Below are 19,505 nucleotides of genomic sequence, written 5' to 3'. Positions count from 1 at the left end.
TCCCTCTCTCTCTCTTTCTCCCTCCCTCTCTCTCTCTCCCTCCCTCCCTCCCTCCCTCCCTCCCTCTCTCTCTCTCTCCCTCCCTCCCTCCCTCCCTCTCTCTCTCTCCCTCCCTCTCTCTCTCTCCCCCTCCCTCCCTCTCTCTCTCTCCCCCTCCCTCCCTCTCCCCCTCCCTCCCTCTCTCTTTCTCCCTCTCTCTCTCTTTCTCCCTCTCTCTCTCCCTTCCTCTCTCTCTCACTTCCTCTCTCTCTCCCTCCCTCCCTCTCTCTTTCTCTCTCTCTCTCTCTCTCTCTCTCTACGCGCGCGCGCGCACACACACACACACACACACACACACACACACCAATGTTTCTCAACCTTGGCTACTTTAAGATGTGTGGACCTCACCTCCCACAGACCCGAGCTAACATGGCTGGCTGGGGAATTCTGGGAGTAGAAATCTACACATCTTAAAGTGGCCAGGTTTGAAAAATACTCATAGGCTGGTGAGTGGTGTGCTCTAGGAACAGGGTAGTAAGATGGAATAGTTGTCAATGTGGTCATTAATAGGAAAGCTTAAGACTAGAATCAGTTTACCCTTTCTTTGCTTTTGGATTGTTTCTGTCGTGTAGAGACAAAGTATAAATTTCATTTGCCTTCAGGAAAAAAAAATTCTGATCTACATGCTCCCTGATTCTTAAAGATCAGAATGCGGAGATTAATGTGATGTGCAGAAAATGTTGTTTTATACGTTTTGGCAGTCACCCAGAGTTGGCTATATAAATGTTTTAAATAAATTAATTTAAATTGAAGTCCTGATATCAGAGGAAAAATGTCAGATTTATGTTAGATCCGATTGAGCTATTGCTTTAAAAAAGATTCCAAAGGAGCATTTTTAAAAGTTACATTTTATCTTTTGTTTCTTGTTTTCCCTTTAGCTGTTGTGGAACTACAAATTGAACCTGACTACAGATCCAAAATTTGAATCGGTGGCTAGAGAAGTTTGCAAATCTACTATATCGGAGGTAATTTGATTTTGGAGGGGTTAGGCACAGGCTGGAACCTGACTATCCTTTGCTTAAAAAATGTAGAATAAAACGTGAAAGCATTGAGTTATTCTTCCAGAAAGTATAAATATCTTCTGAATTCATTTTGTTTTTTATAGAATTTGAAACATTAAAAAAGAATTTGAAACATTAAAAAAGCCCATTAAATCCATTCCAGATTTAATCTGTGCTTTTTCCTAGTTATGAAAAATATGAGAGCAATGCATTAAAAAGTAATGGTGGCTTCAAGCTCCTTTCTCAAACTGTGATTCAGGATCCTCACCATTAAGTACGGTGCATTTATTTCTTGTCCAACCGTACCTCAGTGAATGCAATTAACTTTATGCATTTGGGATGGAGGGAGTGGGAGTTGCACAATTCGTTTACCATTTTAGGAGGAATCAAGATTGAGAAGCTCTGCTTTAGGATGTACTGTACTTTTCCTTGGATTAGTTCCACGGGCAGCCTGAAGATGGTCGTGGGCCGAATCCAGTGTCCAGTTTAACTAGCACAACGTCTTTCAACAGCAGGACCAGCATGGGTGGTCCTGGAGCTTCAAAATCTGATGGAATAAGACAGGGGTGTCAAACTCAATTTCATTGAGGGCCGCATCAGCATTGCAGTTGCCTCAAAGGGCCGGGGGTGTGTGGCCTACTGGGTGGGTGTGGCTTACTGGGTGGGCGTGGCTAGAGTGCGTATGGCCAGGGTGGGCGTGGCCAGCTCTACATCGTTGGCATCAAGGGTGCCTATGGGGCCCTGGGCACGAGTGGGACAGATCTGAGGGTCTCTGGCAGAAGGAGGGTCTCTGGGCCAGGGCCAAGGCAGTGGGGGCCGTTCCCTCACTCTTTCCAGGATGGCTTCGCGGGCCACGTGAAACCACTTCGCGGGCCGGATCCGGCCCCCAGGCCTTGTGTTTGACATGTCTGGAATAGGATAACTTGCCACGGCCGACTTGCCACAGAACAATTCAACAATTCAAACTTAATTATTTAAAAGAATTTTAAAAATATTTTTTTGTCATTCTCATTACATTTTGTTTCTCCTTTGGCGTTCTTTCTTTAATTATTTTATTCCACCGTTTCTTTGATATTAGTGTAACCCTTTTCCCAGGGAGAGTTGGCCGTGGTGAGTTGACTGTGGTGAGTTGGTCGTGGCAAATTGTCGTAGACCCAAAATCTGACAGAGATCCTTCTTAGCAGACTTTAATATAGAGGGTTCAATGCAAACTGCAAGGAGAGAGGGAAAGAGCTGAAATCGGTCCCTGGAACATTAGCATTCCATCTGCAAGCTGCACCTTTTCTCTCTTTGTCCCTATCTGGATTGATAATGTCTGTTTAAGTGTTGGAGATAATGAGGGCTTTGTAAGAAAAATGTTCTGACTATTTCACAGGAGGCAGTTGTGAGATCATGTTTTTAAAAATATCTCCATGAACCATACCAGGTTTTCCAGCTGGCACTGTTTACAAACTGCCCTTCTTTGGCATGGTGCTTTGAGTGGATAACCGGGAACATCTGGTGCTATGCCACTGACAAAGCAGGAATTCTGTGCCGATTTTGATTTGCTTTTCATTTTGGAATTGCAACTGCCTTGAATAATCCAGTGGGGAAAGTAGGGAACTTCTCTCCTGAACGTGGAATCAGTGCAAAGCTTCCAGTTGCTTGGATCATTCAGGAGTCTGTGGTGCCACTGATCCCAGTATGACGGAAGCCAGGAGGTGTTGAGGCGTCTTTCTGAGCTTGGCACCCACGATATGTGTTACGATTGCAGGGGAGTTGAAGAAAGCTGGGATACAAATATGTGCCATTTATCCACGTGCCACCAATGCTACAGGGCCCCATTGTTTTTAGTACCAGCGTGAAATTGCTGGGGGCGTTTCTTAAGATGAAGATGATCAGTTGACCTGTTTCGGCTGTTTAATTGACACTAATGTAGCAGTGAACGTTCTGAATCATTGTGTGGATCTGGCCTGGACACTAATGTTGAAACCACTTCCAGAAAAGGTTCTTTAAAGGCCAGAGGCAGAATTGAGTGGTCACTTCCAGAGGACCCTCTTGGTGGTGCCACTGGATTCGAATGCTGTCTGCAGACCCTGAGCATGGGATTGAGACACACTTCCTCAGGGATTGTGAAGGAGTCGTGCAGAATGGAGCAACTGGAGAGAGCCGCGTGGTACCTGGAAGATGACAGTCAGGAGATCTCCAAACAAGAAGCAACTTCCCATATGAAAGCCAAGCTGATGATCAAGCTGAGCCAGCAAGAGTCAGTGAACGGTTGACAAACGGGAGGAGCTTAGCTAATCTTAAGACACGAAAGCCTGGGAAATATACTAACTGGGTTTGCTTGTTAGTAATTTGCAGCGCAAGTCCTGAGAGAGTTCTGAGTTGATTGACAGAGGTAGAAGAGGTTGATTGTTATGTTGTTAGCTGCGAAGTCGTGTCTGACTCATCGCAACCCCATGGACAACATTCCTCCAGGCCTTCCTGTCCTCTACCATCTTCTGGAGTCCATTTAAGCTCACGCCTACTGCTTCAGTGACTCCATCGAGCCACCTCATTCTCTGTCGTCCCCTTCTTCTATTGCCCTCGATCTTCCCCAGCATTAGGCTCTTCTCCAGGGAGTCCTTCCTTCTCATTAGGTGGCCAAAGTACTTGAGTTTTAGCTTCAGGATCTGGCCTTCTAAAGAGCAGTCAGGATTGATCTCCTCTAGGACTGACGGGTTTGATCGCCTTGCAGTCCAAGGGACTCGCAGGAGTCTTCTCCAGCACCAGAGTTCAAAGGCTTCCATTCTTTGGCGCTCAGCCTTTCTTATGGTCCAACTTTCATGGCCATACATTGCAACTGGGAAGACCATAGCCTTGACTATACGCACTTTTGTTGACAGGGTGATGTCTCTGCTTTTTAGTGTGCTGTCTAGCTTTCCCATGGCTTTCCTCCCGAGGAGCAAGCGCCTTTTAATTTCTTGGCTGCAGTCCCCATCTGTGGTGATCTTGGAGCCCAGGAAAATAAAATCTGTCACTACCTCCATTTCTTCCCCATCTATTTGCCAGGAATTGAGAGGGCCGGATACCATGATCTTGGTTTTCTTAATGTTAAGTTTTAACCCAAGTTTTGCACTCTCCTTCTTCAAGAAGAGGTTGATAGGTGAGGCATTAATTTATAAACTCAATTTTCCCTGTTAACTTTGTCTTGTATAGCTGCAAATTCAGCCAGTGTCACTCCATTCACACTTTCACCAGCTCCAGACACTGGATCAGGTCTTTGAAAGCATATCCTGTATGGTGCGGCATAAAAGTTGTTAGCCATCCCAGGTAAACCAGACAGGAAACATGACCAGATGAGCTAACTCTACTTTATTGTAAGTCTACATTAATAGAATCTCGCAAGTCACAAAGTAGAAACTTTGCATTCATTCAGAAGGATACCACAGCTGAGAGTTTTATGGCCCAAATCAGTGTTTCTCAACCGTGTCAACTTTAGGATGTGTGGATCAACTCCCAGAATGGATTTACATGAATTCTGGGAGTTGAAACTCCACGTGCCTTAAAGCAGGGCTTTTCAACCTTTTCACCCATTGTGCCACTTTTAGGATATGGCAACATCCGAGTACCACCAGTCGCCTAGCAAGGGGTCAAAAACTTGATGACCAAAAAAAGAAAAAGAAAAAAAGGATGAAGTACAGGTAGTCCTCGACTTACAACAGTTCGCTTAGTGACTGTTCAAAGTTACAATGGCACTGAAAAAAGTGCCCCCCAAGCCACAGCCGAGCAAGACACCTGCCTGCCCGCTCGGCGACGCTCTTCCTCCTGTCCGAGGAAGGGGGTGGGGTGGGGGTGTTTGATTTTTATCCCCCCCGTCTTCTGGGTGGTTGCAGCAGGTTTTGGTCACTTCACAGGACCCTGGGACACTGTGACGGTCATAAACATGAATCAGTTGCCAAGCATCTGAATGTAAATCAGCTGGAGCCTGACGCTTCCACTGAGCCCTGACAGCCCCAAAGAAGCGCTGATCCTGGCGCTTCCACTGAGCCCTGACAGCCCTGCAGCTCTAGCCGTCTCTCGCTCAGGCTTGTGCAGTGCTGCCACCGGTTCAGCTCATTCCCCTCCCCCGCTACCACTTTTCTAGGATGGCCACGTACCACCTGCCAGGTGCCAATGTACCACAGGTGGTACCCGTACCGCTGGTTGAAAAGCCCTGCCTTAAAGTTGACATGGTTGAGAAACACTGGTCCAGAGAGTGGGCTTGGAGATGCTGGCAGTTTGGGACATAGGACATTGGCGAGCCCTCCAGACATGCTACTGCCAGGTTCCTTCTCTGCTAGCATATGGATGGCAGATGGTGTGCCAGGCCACCCAATATGGTGTGCGATCCATGCAACCTGCAGAAGCAAGAGTCCTGTGAATAAGTGGTAAGCTCAGCAGGACCTGGCAGGCTGCCTGTCTGCCTCCTCACTAGTGCGAGCTACGTAAAAGAAACTCTTCGTGCCCAGCAAGGAGGGGACCCAATCTGTGCTTTGTGCTCTGTGACTGTGACAGCCATGATGCTCCTGACCTTGGCTTGTTCCTAACCTTGACTTCAGCTCTCTTCTCTGCATTCCAAGATTTCGCAGTGTTCTCTTGACTGCTCAATTTTGCTTACATCCCCTCCTTCAGCCTTCAACAGACTTGGTGTGCAAACACGCATCTCACAAATCTCCTTCCCAGTAGCTCCAATCCTTTTTCCTTGTCTTGGGCTTTTCACCTTGCCTGCTCAAAGACCTCCTTTTGCGCCCTACTGTTCACCTGCAGGCTGCTTAGCTTCTGATCTGAGCCCGCTTCCCAGGGTGCCCTTGATTCCGTGTCCTCTGGGAGCCTTGCACTCAGAAGCACGCACTGCACCTGCCCCCGCCTGCCACGTGCCCTGGAGTGTCTCCCCTCTCCTCAACCAGATCACAAAATGTGGTATAAAAAGGCCAGAAAAAGATCTAGAGTGCAGACTCTTCCCATCCAAGTCCCTGCAGTAGACATCCACAAGAGTACTGTTTTCGTCCCCCACCCCCACCCCGGCCTGAAGCCTGAGTGAAAAGGTTTCAGATATTCTGCTTCTTCCAAATTGTTCCTGCAGCTACAGTCTCAGTATTTATTTATTTATTTATTTATTTTATTTTATTTTATTTTATTATTTTATTTTATTTTATTTTATTTTATTTTATTTTATTATTTTATTTTATTTTATTTTATTATTTTATTTTATTATTTTATTTTATTTTATTATTTTATTTTATTATTTTATTTTATTTTATTTTATTATTTTATTTTATTATTTTATTTTATTTTATTATTTTATTTTATTTTATTTTATTTTATTTTATTTTATTTTATTTTATTTTATTTTATTTTATTTTATTTTATTTTATTTTATTTTATTATTTTATTTATTTTATTATTTTATTTTATTTTTATACCGCCCTTCTCCCGAAGGACTCAGGGCAGTGTACAGGGCAATAAATATAAAAAACAGAATACAAAAGTTAAAAAACCATTAAATATAATGCCCAAATTTAAAATTTAAAACAATAATTAAAACATATTAAAACCCCAACCCTAACCCATCAGACCAGGTCAGATTGCTCAAACAAATACGTTTTTAGATTGCGCCAGAAGGAACGAAGATCGGGGGCCATCCGGAGCTCAACTGGCAAGCGGTTCCACAGGTCTGGTGCGCCCACAGAGAACGCCCTCCCCCTGGGGGCCACCAATCGGCATTCTTTGATCGGAGTCTTCCTCCATGGTGAAAGTTGTCAAGGGTTAGGAGGGGGAGGCTGGGAAAGGATTGGAAGAGAGTAATCATAAACAAGAGGCAGAGGCTGGGTCGGTCAACACCTGTCTCGTTAGCTTAGCCCAGGTGGCAGGAAAAGCTGGGAAGGAGCCTTTGAGGTCATTCAAGAAACCTTGAATGACCTCCGTGGAGGTGGGAAAATCCCTTACAGCTTTCAAGATTTTGTATTTACTCCAGACCAGCATTGAGGATGCCCTACTCAAATCTGTGTAGCTTTCCTATCCTTGAGCTTGCCCAGTTGCAAGGCAAGGAGGTATGCCAAATTTCAAGGCTGTTGGCCTGGCCCCCTTCTCAGATAAGGGCACTGACTCTCCCAGATCTCAGATCGCTTTGTTAACGGCCCGTCAAATCCACCGAAGAGCTGCAGTCAACCCCCGCAAATGGCTGCAGACAACCACAGGAGTATCTTTCTACTTCGTCATAGCCCACAGATCAGAAGGAATCCCAGATAACATGGCCAGATGTCTTAACCACCTTGGCAGACACCTTTTGTTTTGTGTTTTGCTTGTTTCTTCTGGCTGTTAGTCACAGAAAATAAATTAGCCAAGCAAGACATGCCCTAAGTCAGGGGTAGGCCACCTTGGCTCTTTTATGACTGGTGGACTTCAACTCCCAGAATTCCTGAGCCAAGGAGAGTTTCCAAGCTCAGCCATGCTGGCTCAGGAATTCTGGGAGTTGAAGTCCACCAGTCATGAAGGGGGCAAAGTTCCCCATGCTGGCTCAGGAATTCTGGGAGTTGAAGTCCATGAGTCATAAAAGAGCCAAGGTTGCCTACCCCTGCCCTAAGTCAATAACTCTGGCTTATTCCAGAGCTGTGGTAGCACAGTGGTTAGAATGCAGTATTGCAGGCTAATTTTGCCGACTGTCAGCAGTTCAATTCTGACCGTCTCAAGGTTGACTCGGCCTTCCATCCTTCTGAGGTCAGTAAAATGAGACCCAGATTATTGCGGGGCAGGTGATAGGCTTAGAGAGGGCTGTAAAAGTACTGTGAAGCAGTATATAAGTCTAAGTGCTATTGCTATTATTCAACAAACCCTAATGAAAAATCCTGGGCACAGACATAGCCAAGATGTATCATCTTTTGCACACGCCTGCAACTGAACGTATGAAGAACTGGAAAGCAGGATATAGGTGAAGCTTATACACAAAGCTGCAGTCCTCTCAACAGTACAAATGAAGTTTCTAAGTGTGCTCCAGATTCTCCAGTAGCTGCTGAAGGAAGAGGATATACAAAATCTTTAATTTGGATCTTGCATGGAGCCAAGGGTTGGTTTTGAAGGCTAATATGGCCCCATCCAATTACCAGTCCTCTGGCAATCATTGTGTATATTATAGTGGGGTAATTCTATCTTGTTTGCTCCAATAAATTAAATATTGAATCATAAAACTGTCAATATGTGATTAGTAAGTTGACCAAAGGTGGTACTGATTGTTTAGCTCTCTGCCATTTCATGCCTTCACCCTCGACTTGTTTGCAGACTATTTTTCATTAGATAAAATACCACTCAAATATTGTTTACTGACTCTAAACGAAAAGCTTCTAAAATACAAAAAAATATTTGTGGATTTTAGTTGGGTAATACTTTATGCAGTTTGTATCTAGCAGGGAGACAGGCATTGATAGCAAAATCAGTGAATAATTCTCTAAAAATGCACTTGGATTAGTAACACCAACTGCACACAATAGTTTTATTTGACTAATTTCCCTGCTGTAAGAACAACCAAACATATCGTTTCTATTAAAGAGGAATTGTAAGAGAGCTTGGTGTTCAGCTTTCAGTATAATAGGTGGTTTCTCTCCCCCCCCCCCCCAGAACATTTCTTCCTTCAGGGAACCTTTTCTGTATTGTCTAGTTAGTAGGAAGATATGAAAATAGCTTGTTCTTTCTGCTTTTGTTGCAGCTATAAAATACTCCAGACATTCAGTACATGACACCACTTAAAACTGAAGTTCCTCCAATCACAGCACTCCATCTGAGTTGGCCCCTGCATTTCTTGTGGAACTACTCATTTTTGAAAAATCTGCTCTTTTCCCAAGTATATGCTCACACCTTTGCAACTAAGGCATGAGTACAAAATAGATCATTCTTTTTTTTCCTGCTGCAAATGGATAAAATCTGTATTTTAAGCAGGAGAGTTTAAGAAGGGCCACTGCCTCTTCACTATATAATGCAGCAGCCCCAACATTTTGGGTGCCAGGCACCAGTTCCGTGGCAGGTGGTTTTTTTCTGTGGACTGGGGAGGGGGTGTGGTTTCTCACACTGCCTGCGTCCTGCACATGTGCAGATGGGGGTTCGTTTGCTTGCCTGGCCTGGTTCCTGGTGGGCCACAGACTGGGGGTTGGGGACCCCTGATATAATGGGTTTCCTTTATAGACAAGGGAAAAAGCTATTGTGGATCAGGTTTCTTGCCCTTGTGTAAACACAGTTCTGTATAATTAGATTTCTTTTAAAATTGTGGCATAAAAAGAATGATTAAATGAAATGATTTTGTTAGACTAAGGCAGGGGTAGGGCCACCTTGGCTCTTTTATGACTTGTGGACTTCAACTCCCAGAATTCCTGAGCCAGCCATGCTGAGGGGAAAGGGAGAGGTTTCCAAGCTGAGCCATGCTGGCTCAGGAATTCTGGGAGTTGAAGTCCACGAGTCATAAAAGAGCCAAAGTGGCCTACCCCTGGCCTAGGCCTAGGCCGCTTTATGACTCGTGGACTTCAACTCCCAGAATTCCTGAGCCAGCCATGCTGAGGGGAAAGGGAGAGGTTTCCAAGCTGAGCCATGCTGGCTCAGGAATTCTGGGAGTTGAAGTCCATGAGTCATAAAAGAGCCAAGGTTGCCTACCCCTGGCCTAGGCCTAGGCCCCTTCATGACTCGTGGACTTCAACTCCCAGAATTCCTGAGCCAGCATGGGGGAACTATGGCCCCTTCATGACTCGTGGACTTCAACTCCCAGAATTCCTGAGCCAGCCGTGCTGAGGGGAAAGGGAGAGGTTTCCAAGGTGAGCCATGCTGGCTCAGGAATTCTGGGAGTTGAAGTCCACGAGTCATAAAAGAGCCATGGTGGCCTACCCCTGCTCTAGAGGTTCATCTCAGCTTCTCAGAGTAAGCAAGCAGACCGACACGTTAACATTTCATTCTCTGAATACTCGTAGGGAATCCAAGACTGGTGAGGCCTTAATACCTCTTCTAGCTTTTTTCTCTGAGAATTGAGAGTCTGGGTTTTTACTCTGTACCGAAAACTAATGGACGGGAACTTGGTAAACTAAATTCTCCAGAAGATCTAGGCAAGGCATCTATCTATTCATTTTATCGTGGCTCTTTCTGAACAGATCAAAGAGTGTGCTGATGAACCAGTCGGAAAAGGTTATTTGGTATCCTGCTTGGTGGAGCACAGAGGAAACATCACTGAATATCAGTGCCACCAGTACATCACCAAAATGACAGCCATAATTTTCAGTGATTACCGCCTAATCTGTGGATTTATGGATCACTGCAGGACTGATATTAACCTCCTGAAGTGTGGCAGTGTTCGACCGGGAGAAAAGGTAATCTATTTGAAAATCTGTTTGGATTACATATTCATTCACTTTGGGGAGAAGCATAATTTCTCTAAAAGAAGAAAATTCTCTAGGCTGCTTTAAAGAAACCAGTTGGAAGGTCATGGCTAGATTCCTCGTTTCTTGATGGAATTTGTGTTATTATCTGGACATGTTTTTGGCAAGACTCAGTCCTTGATTGGCTGAGAATGCCCTTAGATTGAAGTCACCCTTGGGACTAGGGGGTGTTCAGTTTTGCATTTTGAAAACAACTTAGGACCACAGTAGGAACAAGAATTTCCATTGCTAAGGATATGGTCATTAAGTGAGTTGTCCTCAGTTTTATGATTTTATCACCATAGTTGTTAAGCAAATCACTGTAGACATTAAATGAATCACACAGTCATCAAGTGAATTTAGCTTCCCCCATTGATTTTGCTTGTCTGAAGCCCTCTGGGAAGGTTACAAATGGCGATAAGATGATCCCAGGATGCTGCAGCAGTCACAAATACATGCCAGTTGCCAAGCACCCAAATTTTGATCACATGACTATGGGGAAGTTGTAATTCAAATTTTTTCAGTGCTGTCACAACTTTGAATGGTGGTCAAATGAATGATCATAACTCAACGAGTACCTGTAATTTAAACCAAATATTTTTTTTGCTGTTGAATGACTTCCTTTTCTCTCTGCAGGATGCCCATTCTCAAGGGGAAGTGGTGGCCTGCCTGGAGAAAGGGCTGGTAAAACTGGCAGAGGACAGTGAGCATCACATCAAAGTCTCAGAGCCCTGCATGAAGGCGATTCTCCGAGTGGCGGAACTGTCATCAGATGACTTCCACCTGGACCGGCATCTCTATTTTGCCTGCCGAGATGATCGGGAACACTTTTGTGAAACTGTAAGTTTCTGCTTAGCTTTCTCCTCCTCTTTAGCCAAAATGACCCTCTTCAGCAAATCTGGCTGGCTGTGATGACTCCCAAACCTTTCCTCCCCCCTCCCCCCTCCCCCCCAAAACGCTTCCCCAGATACCTCTTTACATATCAGTTCAGGGGAGGATGAACCAATTCCTGGCATGTCAGGAGTGGAGTTGGTCACTGGCTCCAAGCAGCTGTCGGAGAGGGATTTGGCTGAAGCACAGCTGCAGCATGCCAGCTGTGAGGCTTCAGGTGGGGAAAGCATGCAGCTGGTCAGTGATGAGGAAGATCCAAGAATATGTAGGGCAGAGAAAAGGCAGGAGCAGAGAAGGTCAGCCAGATTACTCAAGAGGAGAAGGCCTCGACCTTCTTGATGGACTGCAGCAGAAGCTGGCTGTTTAGCACAGCAGACAGATGGAAGTGATGCTGGGAACAATGTGTTCATTTCCTAGCTGTGTGTTTTCTGGTGGTTGTGTTTCCTGCCTTGCTTTGGAATTGGCACTGTGCCTTGACGTGGATAGTGCCTTGGGAACTCTAGACTTGTGAACCCTCCTGTATTGTGGATTTAACTTTGCCTGGTGGTGTTTATTTTGATTGGAAAATTTTCAAGCGCCTTGTGGACTCGTTGGCCATTGCTCTGTGGACTAGCATTGGTCTGCTTGTGGCTGGACTTAATTGGGACAGTTCTTGGTGAAGAGAATTGCTGGGGAATATTAATAAACCCACTAAACCATGTGTGTGTGTGGGGGGGGTGAGTGGGATAGCACACTGGCATTGTTTGGACTTAGAGCCTTTGGCATGGCCTGTTTTGGGGTGAGTTTCCTCCAGGGCATTTCCAAACTGTAGGCCAGCCTGGCAATTAATGGAAAAGAAAGAAGAAGAAAAAGCCCATAATATGGCCTGTATTGTTGCCAAGGAAACTGTTGGACAGAGCCATGAAGGCAACAAAAAGTCAAGCTTGATTTAAGGATTTATTTATTTTTTTAACTACAAAATAACAAATACTACAAAATAACAAACTTGATTCAATGTGATTTCTTTTAACTGAGGATGCTACCTTGTAAATAACAACAGACTTGTAAACTAGAAAGAACAGGATTATGATTAAAAAGCAGTTGGGGAAGTGCAGTGAATAAAAACACATTAGTACAGGGAGTGCAGAATTATTAGGCAAGTTGTATTTTTGAGGATTAATTTTATTATTGAACAACAACCATGTTCTCAATGAACCCAAAAAACTCATTAATATCAAAGCTGAATATTTTTGGAAGTAGTTTTTAGTTTGTTTTTAGTTATAGCTATTTTAGGGGGATATCTGTGTGTGCAGGTGACTATTACTGTGCATAATTATTAGGCAACTTAACAAAAAACAAATATATACCCATTTCAATTATTTATTTTTACCAGTGAAACCAATATAACATCTCAACATTCACAAATATACATTTCTGACATTCAAAAACATAACAAAAACAAATCAGTGACCAATATAGCCACCTTTCTTTGCAAGGACACTCAAAAGCCTGCCATCCATGGATTCTGTCAGTGTTTTGATCTGTTCACCATCAACATTGCGTGCAGCAGCAACCACAGCCTCCCAGACACTGTTCAGAGAGGTGTACTGTTTTCCCTCCTTGTAAATCTCACATTTGATGATTGACCACAGGTTCTCAATGGGGTTCAGATCAGGTGAACAAGGAGGCCATGTCATTAGATTTCCTTCTTTTATACCCTTTCTTGCCAGCCACGCTGTGGAGTACTTGGACGCGTGTGATGGAGCATTGTCCTGCATGAAAATCATGTTTTTCTTGAAGGATGCAGACTTCTTCCTGTACCACTGCTTGAAGAAGGTGTCTTCCAGAAACTGGCAGTAGGACTGGGAGTTGAGCTTGACTCCATCCTCAACCCGAAAAGGCCCCACAAGCTCATCTTTGATGATACCAGCCCAAACCAGTACTCCACCTCCACCTTGCTGGCGTCTGAGTCGGACTGGAGCTCTCTGCCCTTTACCAATCCAGCCACGGGCCCATCCATCTGGCCCATCAAGACTCACTCTCATTTCATCAGTCCATAAAACCTTAGAAAAATCAGTCTTGAGATATTTCTTGGCCCAGTCTTGACGTTTCAGCTTGTGTGTCTTGTTCAGTGGTGGTCGTCTTTCAGCCTTTCTTACCTTGGCCATGTCTCTGAGTATTGCACACCTTGTGCTTTTGGGCACTCCAGTGATGTTGCAGCTCTGAAATATGGCCAAACTGGTGGCAAGTGGCATCTTGGCAGCTGCACGCTTGACTTTTCTCAGTTCATGGGCAGTTATTTTGCGCCTTGGTTTCTCCACACGCTTCTTGCGACCCTGTTGACTATTTTGAATGAAACGCTTGATTGTTCGATGATCACGCTTCAGAAGCTTTGCAATTTTAAGAGTGCTGCATCCCTCTGCAAGATATCTCACTATTTTTGACTTTTCTGAGCCTGTCAAGTCCTTCTTTTGACCCATTTTGCCAAAGGAAAGGAAGTTGCCTAATAATTATGCACACCTGATACAGGGTGTTGATGTCATTAGACCACACCCCTTCTCATTACAGAGATGCACATCACCTAATATGCTTAATTGGTAGTAGGCTTTCGAGCCTATACAGCTTGGAGTAAGACAACATGCATAAAGAGGATGATGTGGTCAAAATACTCATTTGCCTAATAATTCTGCACTCCCTGTAAAACGGAGTGTAGGTGAAGCTATAAGCTCCATTTGAGTTGGCTTTGACAATAATTGTGTTTCAGTCTGTCTTCGTGAGTTTGTTGGAACAGCATGTGGTGAATAACCATATGTGCCAGATCTTTGAAGGTGACTATAATACAAATATTTTTTTAATTATATATCCTGGCCAAAATGGCCTACTAAATGAATTGTTGTTTTATTTCACAGACTCAAGCAGGCGAAGGCCGGATATACAAGTGTCTATTTAACCACAAGTTTGAAGATGCTATGAGTGAAAAAGTAAGTGTCCTCCAGGAGACAGTGCTGAATTCAGCCCTTTCGTTGTTGTCCCCTCCTCCACCCAAAGTTTGGCCTCTTGGTCACCTCTTATGTTTCTCTAATCTAGGCGCCCAAGAGAGGATAAGCCAGTTGACTAACTAGAGTCACGAGTTCACACACTGCAGTTGTTTATTCACATAAACACGCTATGCTTAAATAAATCACCTTATGGCTTAAAGAGATAAGCTAGTTCATGCAACCTTCTGAGACACTGGCTGGCTTCCTAAAATAGACTGAATCACAAAGTTCCCAGTTCCTTTTGAGTCCTCTTAGGCAGGACTATGGAGATCATATCAGCTTGGGTGGAGAAACAATGGAAAGGAGAGGATATTTAGGCAGAGGGATGGGGTCGGTGTTAAGGCATCTCTGTCCGAGTTCTGGGGCCCAGGGGAAAGTTGCTCTGAATTGCAGAATGTAGCACAAGTAGTTCTCGACTTACAGTCGTAATTAAGCTTGAAAATTACAGTGGTAAGTTGTGATGGTCATAAAGTGGATCACCGCAAGACCAGACCCATTTTTACAACCTTTTCCCGGCAATCATTAAGCAAATGTGGTGGTTATTAAATGAAGGTGGCAGTTGCTAAACAAACCCGTTGTTCACTATGGGCCAGGTTTTGCCTGAAACCAGCAGTAAACATCGGATTTGGGGCAAAAATGTCATAAACTCAACTTGTTGGGCAGAGGAAGTTGAAAGAGCACCCAGTACTGGTCTGTTGGAATACTTCTGTCGCTTGGTCTGGTGAAAGTCAAGTTAGTGTCTGAATAATAAAAGTGATGGTGTATTGATACTACATTTGTGCAAAACTCTTGTTGCGGGGAATAAGAAAATGTTCTGCTTTCTTTTCATATACTTACTGATTCAGCCGTTCCAGGGTTGGCTTCCATATAAATCTTTTGGAACAAGAGTTCAGAGTTTCTCAAGGCCACTCCTTGCTCCAGAAGGTTTGTAATCAGAAAACTGTTCTGGATCACTCCCAAAAGAATTGGATTGGTGTGATCTAGAAAAAGGGAGCACTTTGTAACCCTGGAACATTTTGTAATCCTCTTAATTCAGATACATTTTCATTTTTAATTGGTTCAAAATTTTAATGATGTTATAAATCAAAAGATGAATGGTAAATTTACTTGAATTCTTTCTTGCCCTCTTCAGTGTCGGGATGCATTGACAACTCGGCAAAAGTTGATTGCCCAGGATTACAAAGTCAGCTACTCCTTGGCCAAATCCTGCAAAAGTGATCTGAAGAAGTACCGTTGCAATGTTGAGAATCTTCCGCGTACTCGGGAAGCCCGTCTCTCTTACCTGCTCATGTGTCTCGAATCTGCTGTGCACAGAGGTAGTGTTCACCCTTTTTGAACAGAATAGAAATCTGTGGCTGCAGCGTTTGTCAATGGGATGCGTGCAAAATCCATAGATATAGCACAGGGGAAAAGCACACACACGTTAAATAATAATATATTTTTTTAAACAAGTGTAGCATCTGAAATGTAAAAAAAAGACTTCAGTATTTGTTTGCATGAGTTCTTGAAAATCATGTCAGTCTTTGGAATCTCTGAAGGAGAAAAAGCCACAGAAAACTGACCCCTCCCCCCCAAACCCTGGAGTGGTTATCTGACTGCTCTCTAGAAAGTACATTTAGTTTGGCAAGATTCTTGTAAGCAGGTGAGTTTAAAAAAAACACCATATTATTCCGATCCACTGTCAGTGTCATTCTGGTTCCTTGCTCCTGACGGTTCAGCCGTTGACATTGGTCAACAAAACATTTTTATCAGCCTTTGTAGGAAGGTTGAGCCCCAGGCTATTAGTGTATTAAAGCCAATGTTATATTTTGAATTGAATTTGGAGCCAACCTGATTACCCCTGAATTAGTATGTATAGTGGTGACACCAAAGTTAGTAATCCTTTAGAACAGCATTTTCAAACTTGGCGACATCTAGATGTGTGGACTTCAAGAATTGTGGGACTTATAGTCCACACAAAGCTTAACACCCTGCTTTAGCTCCATCCATAATCCTGCAGAACTGTGACTTTCAAAACAATTGGAGCTTAATCTAAAGAGTATTAATAGATAAAGACAAACCGTCTAAACAGATAGCTTTATTGAACACTTTGAGCCAATATCTACTGTCTTCGTTGGGAAGTGTATGCAGAGTCATCCATCAGAAGATGATTGTGAGTTTCAGGGCATGTTTGAGCAGCTCCATCTCTTCAAAAAAAGGACATAATTTGTTTGCCCTCTTGGAGCGTCTCTTCATAGGAGAAAATGGTGGCAATAAATCATGTCACAGTTAAAAGAGAGCTCTGCGATCCTTGGAACACCGATTGGTGATGTTCACGAGGCTGGAAAGGGCTAGAAAGCAATTTCCAGAGACACTGGATTCCAGTCAGGCAGATGGTGTACAAATGGAGCAGCACCTTGTTACTCTTCTGAGAACTGGTCATCCAAAGATCAAGAACCCTGAGGTAATGATAAAGGATCTACTGGCCCTTGTGTTACCTGATCTCAGTGTTCACGAGGATACCATCAGGACAACACTGAAGGAGAACAGTCTGCGTAGGAAGATATTAAGGAGAAAATCATTACTTTTCAGAAAGTGCATTACTGTCTGTCTCAGGTTTGCCAAAGACCCCCTGAATGACGTACAGGCTATTGGAACAATGTTTTGTCAGTAGCTGAGACTGACAAAGCGGGACTTTGGAGCATTAACGAGTAGCACTGTGTTGGGGACAATGAAACATTGGATTTCAATAAAAGAGGCTCATTCAGCTGTGAAGCATGATAGTGGGAGTATCATGGCGGGGCTGCTGTGCAGCTCTCAATGGCCGAGTGAGCAATTGATTCTGGATAATACCAGCAAATTCTGCAGGTGAATGTCAGGGTGTATTTCTGTGAGATGAAGCCTAAACAGATGTAAGTGGTGCAGCGTGACAACAACTCTGACTGCACAAATGAATTCATGATGGTTGGCCAAAAGAAAATTTACATTTTGGAATGGCAAATTAAAGCCCTGACTTTTATAACCCACCTGAGATGTTGTGGTGTCATCTGACACGAGCAGCCATGGAAGACGAGCTCCAGATATTACTGAGCCAGAGAATTTCTGTAAAGAGCGATTGGCCAAAATACATCTATGCTAAAATGCAAGATTGGGTAATTGCCAGTTGCAGGACGTCTGTCCAGTAAGTAGATCTAAAATTCCATGCACTTTCCCCAACAAAGACTGAGGGCGTCGGCTTGGTGCGCTCAATAAAAGAGGTGGCAGACTCGAAACCAAATGTGTTCAGATAGGTATGCGAGCAATTTAAAACAATATTCTTATTAGGAAAAGGCTTAAACCTGAAAACACCAAACTGCCGATAGCTGGGTTGGTGCCTACCTCAGCTCCATCCCTGTCCTTCAGTGGAGCCCTTCTTTTTTTATCAGCTTTCTGATGCTGAAATAAATGTAAAATTTCCAAGTGGAAAATCCTTTCCCAGTTTTCATTATTGCAACAAGTCATCCACGAGCTGTAGCTAGAACATTTCTTCCGACCTGCCAGTCCAACACTCCCAAGGCGAGGGGGGACAGGATAGCAGCCTTCCAATATTTCAGGGTTTGCCACAAAGAAGAGGGAGTCAAGCTATTCTCCAAAGTGCCCGAAGGCAGGACAAGAAGCAACGGATGGAAATTAATCAAGGAGAGAAGCAACCTAGAACTCAGGAGAAATTTCCTAACAGTTAGAACAATGAATCAGTGGAGCTACTTGCTACCAGAAGCTGTGAATGTTCCAACAGTAGAAGTTTTCAAGAAGAGACTGGATAGCCATTTGTCCAAAATGGTATAGGGTTTCCTGCCTGAGCAGGGGGTTGGACTAGATGACCACCAAGGTCCCTTCCAACTTGATGATGATGATGATGCACGCAGTGACTTGTGTGTTGCTGGGATTATACTCCACCTTACCCACATCTCTTGATTTGCCACAGGTCGGCAGGTGAGCAGCGAGTGCCAGGGAGAAATGCTGGACTACAGGCGGATGCTGATGGAAGACTTCTCCCTGAGCCCAGAAATCATCCTGGGTTGCCGCTCCGAGATCGAGCACCACTGCTCGGGGCTGCATCGAAAGGGCCGCACCCTTCACTGCCTGATGAAAGTGGTCCGGGGAGAGAAAGGCAACTTGGGAGACAGCTGCCAACATTCAGTAAGCTTCGTTTGGCCGAGGGGTGGAGGAGGGGCAGTCTTCACCTACCCTTCCCTCACCGCGCATGTCCGTTTGGTGCTCGCTGAATTTTACCCTCTTGGGCATGTCCTTTCTGGGCTCTGTGCACAAAGCAGCGGGCTCTTTGGCAGGAAGCCTGCCCCTTAAAGCAGCGGGCGCTAACCTTTCCGACTTTGTGGACCGGGTTGGGGGGGAAGGGGATGGAGGTGAAGGTTCTGCACGAGCGGAGGGCGAGTGCACACGTGTGGTTCCATTTGCGCGAGTGGCCGACATGCAAGCAGGGCTGCGTGTGTTGTGCGCTTGCCTTCCGCTTGCATGGCCTGGTTCTGAACAGGCTGTGTGGCCCAATAGTGAGCTGCAACCCAGGGGTTGTGGGCCCCCTGCCTTGAAGGACCCAAGTCCGTTGAATTCCCCTAATTCAGGGGTAGGCCACCTTGGCTCTTTTATGACTCGTGGACTTCAACTCCCAGAATTCCTGAGCCAGCCATGCTGAGGGGAAAGGGAGAGGTTTCCAAGCTGAGCCAGGCTGGCTCAGGAATTCTGGGAGTTGAAGTCCACGAGTCATAAAAGCCAAGGTTGCCTACCCCTGGCCTAGTCCTAGGCCGCTTTATGACTCGTGGACTTCAACTCCCAGAATTCCTGATCCAGCCACCCTGAGGGGAAAGGGAGAGGTTTCCAAGCTGAGCCATGCTGGCTCAGGAATTCTGGGAGTTGAAGTCCACGAGTCATAAAAGAGCCAAGGTGGCCTACCCCTGCCCTAATTCTTTTCCAGCTGCCACAGTGGCAACACAGGGAACAGCTTTCCCTGAAGCTGAGTTGGCATTTTGACCTCTGTGTGTGTTTTCTTTCTCCCTCCCTCCAACTTTCCAACTCACCTTGTGTTGGATTCTTGGCACTGAAAGGGGCTAAGGAGTTTATGGTTTGTGAATGGTTTTTCAAGAAAATGAATGGGCTCCTGTAGTAGCATAAGGGAGAACAGGCGGAGAATAGAA

At 44.7% G+C, this 19,505-nt stretch overlaps 1 protein-coding gene across 2 annotated transcripts in view; it reads left to right on the top strand.

The window, feature by feature from the left end:
- Positions 1 to 19,505, top strand: part of GLG1 (golgi glycoprotein 1) — an 83,965-nt gene that overhangs the window by 36,233 nt on the left and 28,227 nt on the right. For both annotated transcript variants that reach the window (XM_083370657.1, XM_083370658.1), the window contains exons 3-8: positions 918 to 1,004; positions 10,166 to 10,381; positions 11,066 to 11,269; positions 14,209 to 14,280; positions 15,470 to 15,653; positions 18,281 to 18,495. In XM_083370657.1, the coding sequence (XP_083226783.1) occupies positions 918 to 1,004; positions 10,166 to 10,381; positions 11,066 to 11,269; positions 14,209 to 14,280; positions 15,470 to 15,653; positions 18,281 to 18,495 (978 nt within the window). The remainder of the gene's footprint in view (positions 1 to 917; positions 1,005 to 10,165; positions 10,382 to 11,065; positions 11,270 to 14,208; positions 14,281 to 15,469; positions 15,654 to 18,280; positions 18,496 to 19,505) is intronic.

Source organism: Vipera ursinii (genome assembly GCF_947247035.1).
Source record: "Vipera ursinii genome assembly, chromosome: 10".
Classification (NCBI taxonomy): Eukaryota; Metazoa; Chordata; class Lepidosauria; order Squamata; family Viperidae; genus Vipera; species Vipera ursinii.
Note: the sequence above shows the minus strand (reverse complement) of the source record. Positions and strands in the feature narration are given on the sequence as shown.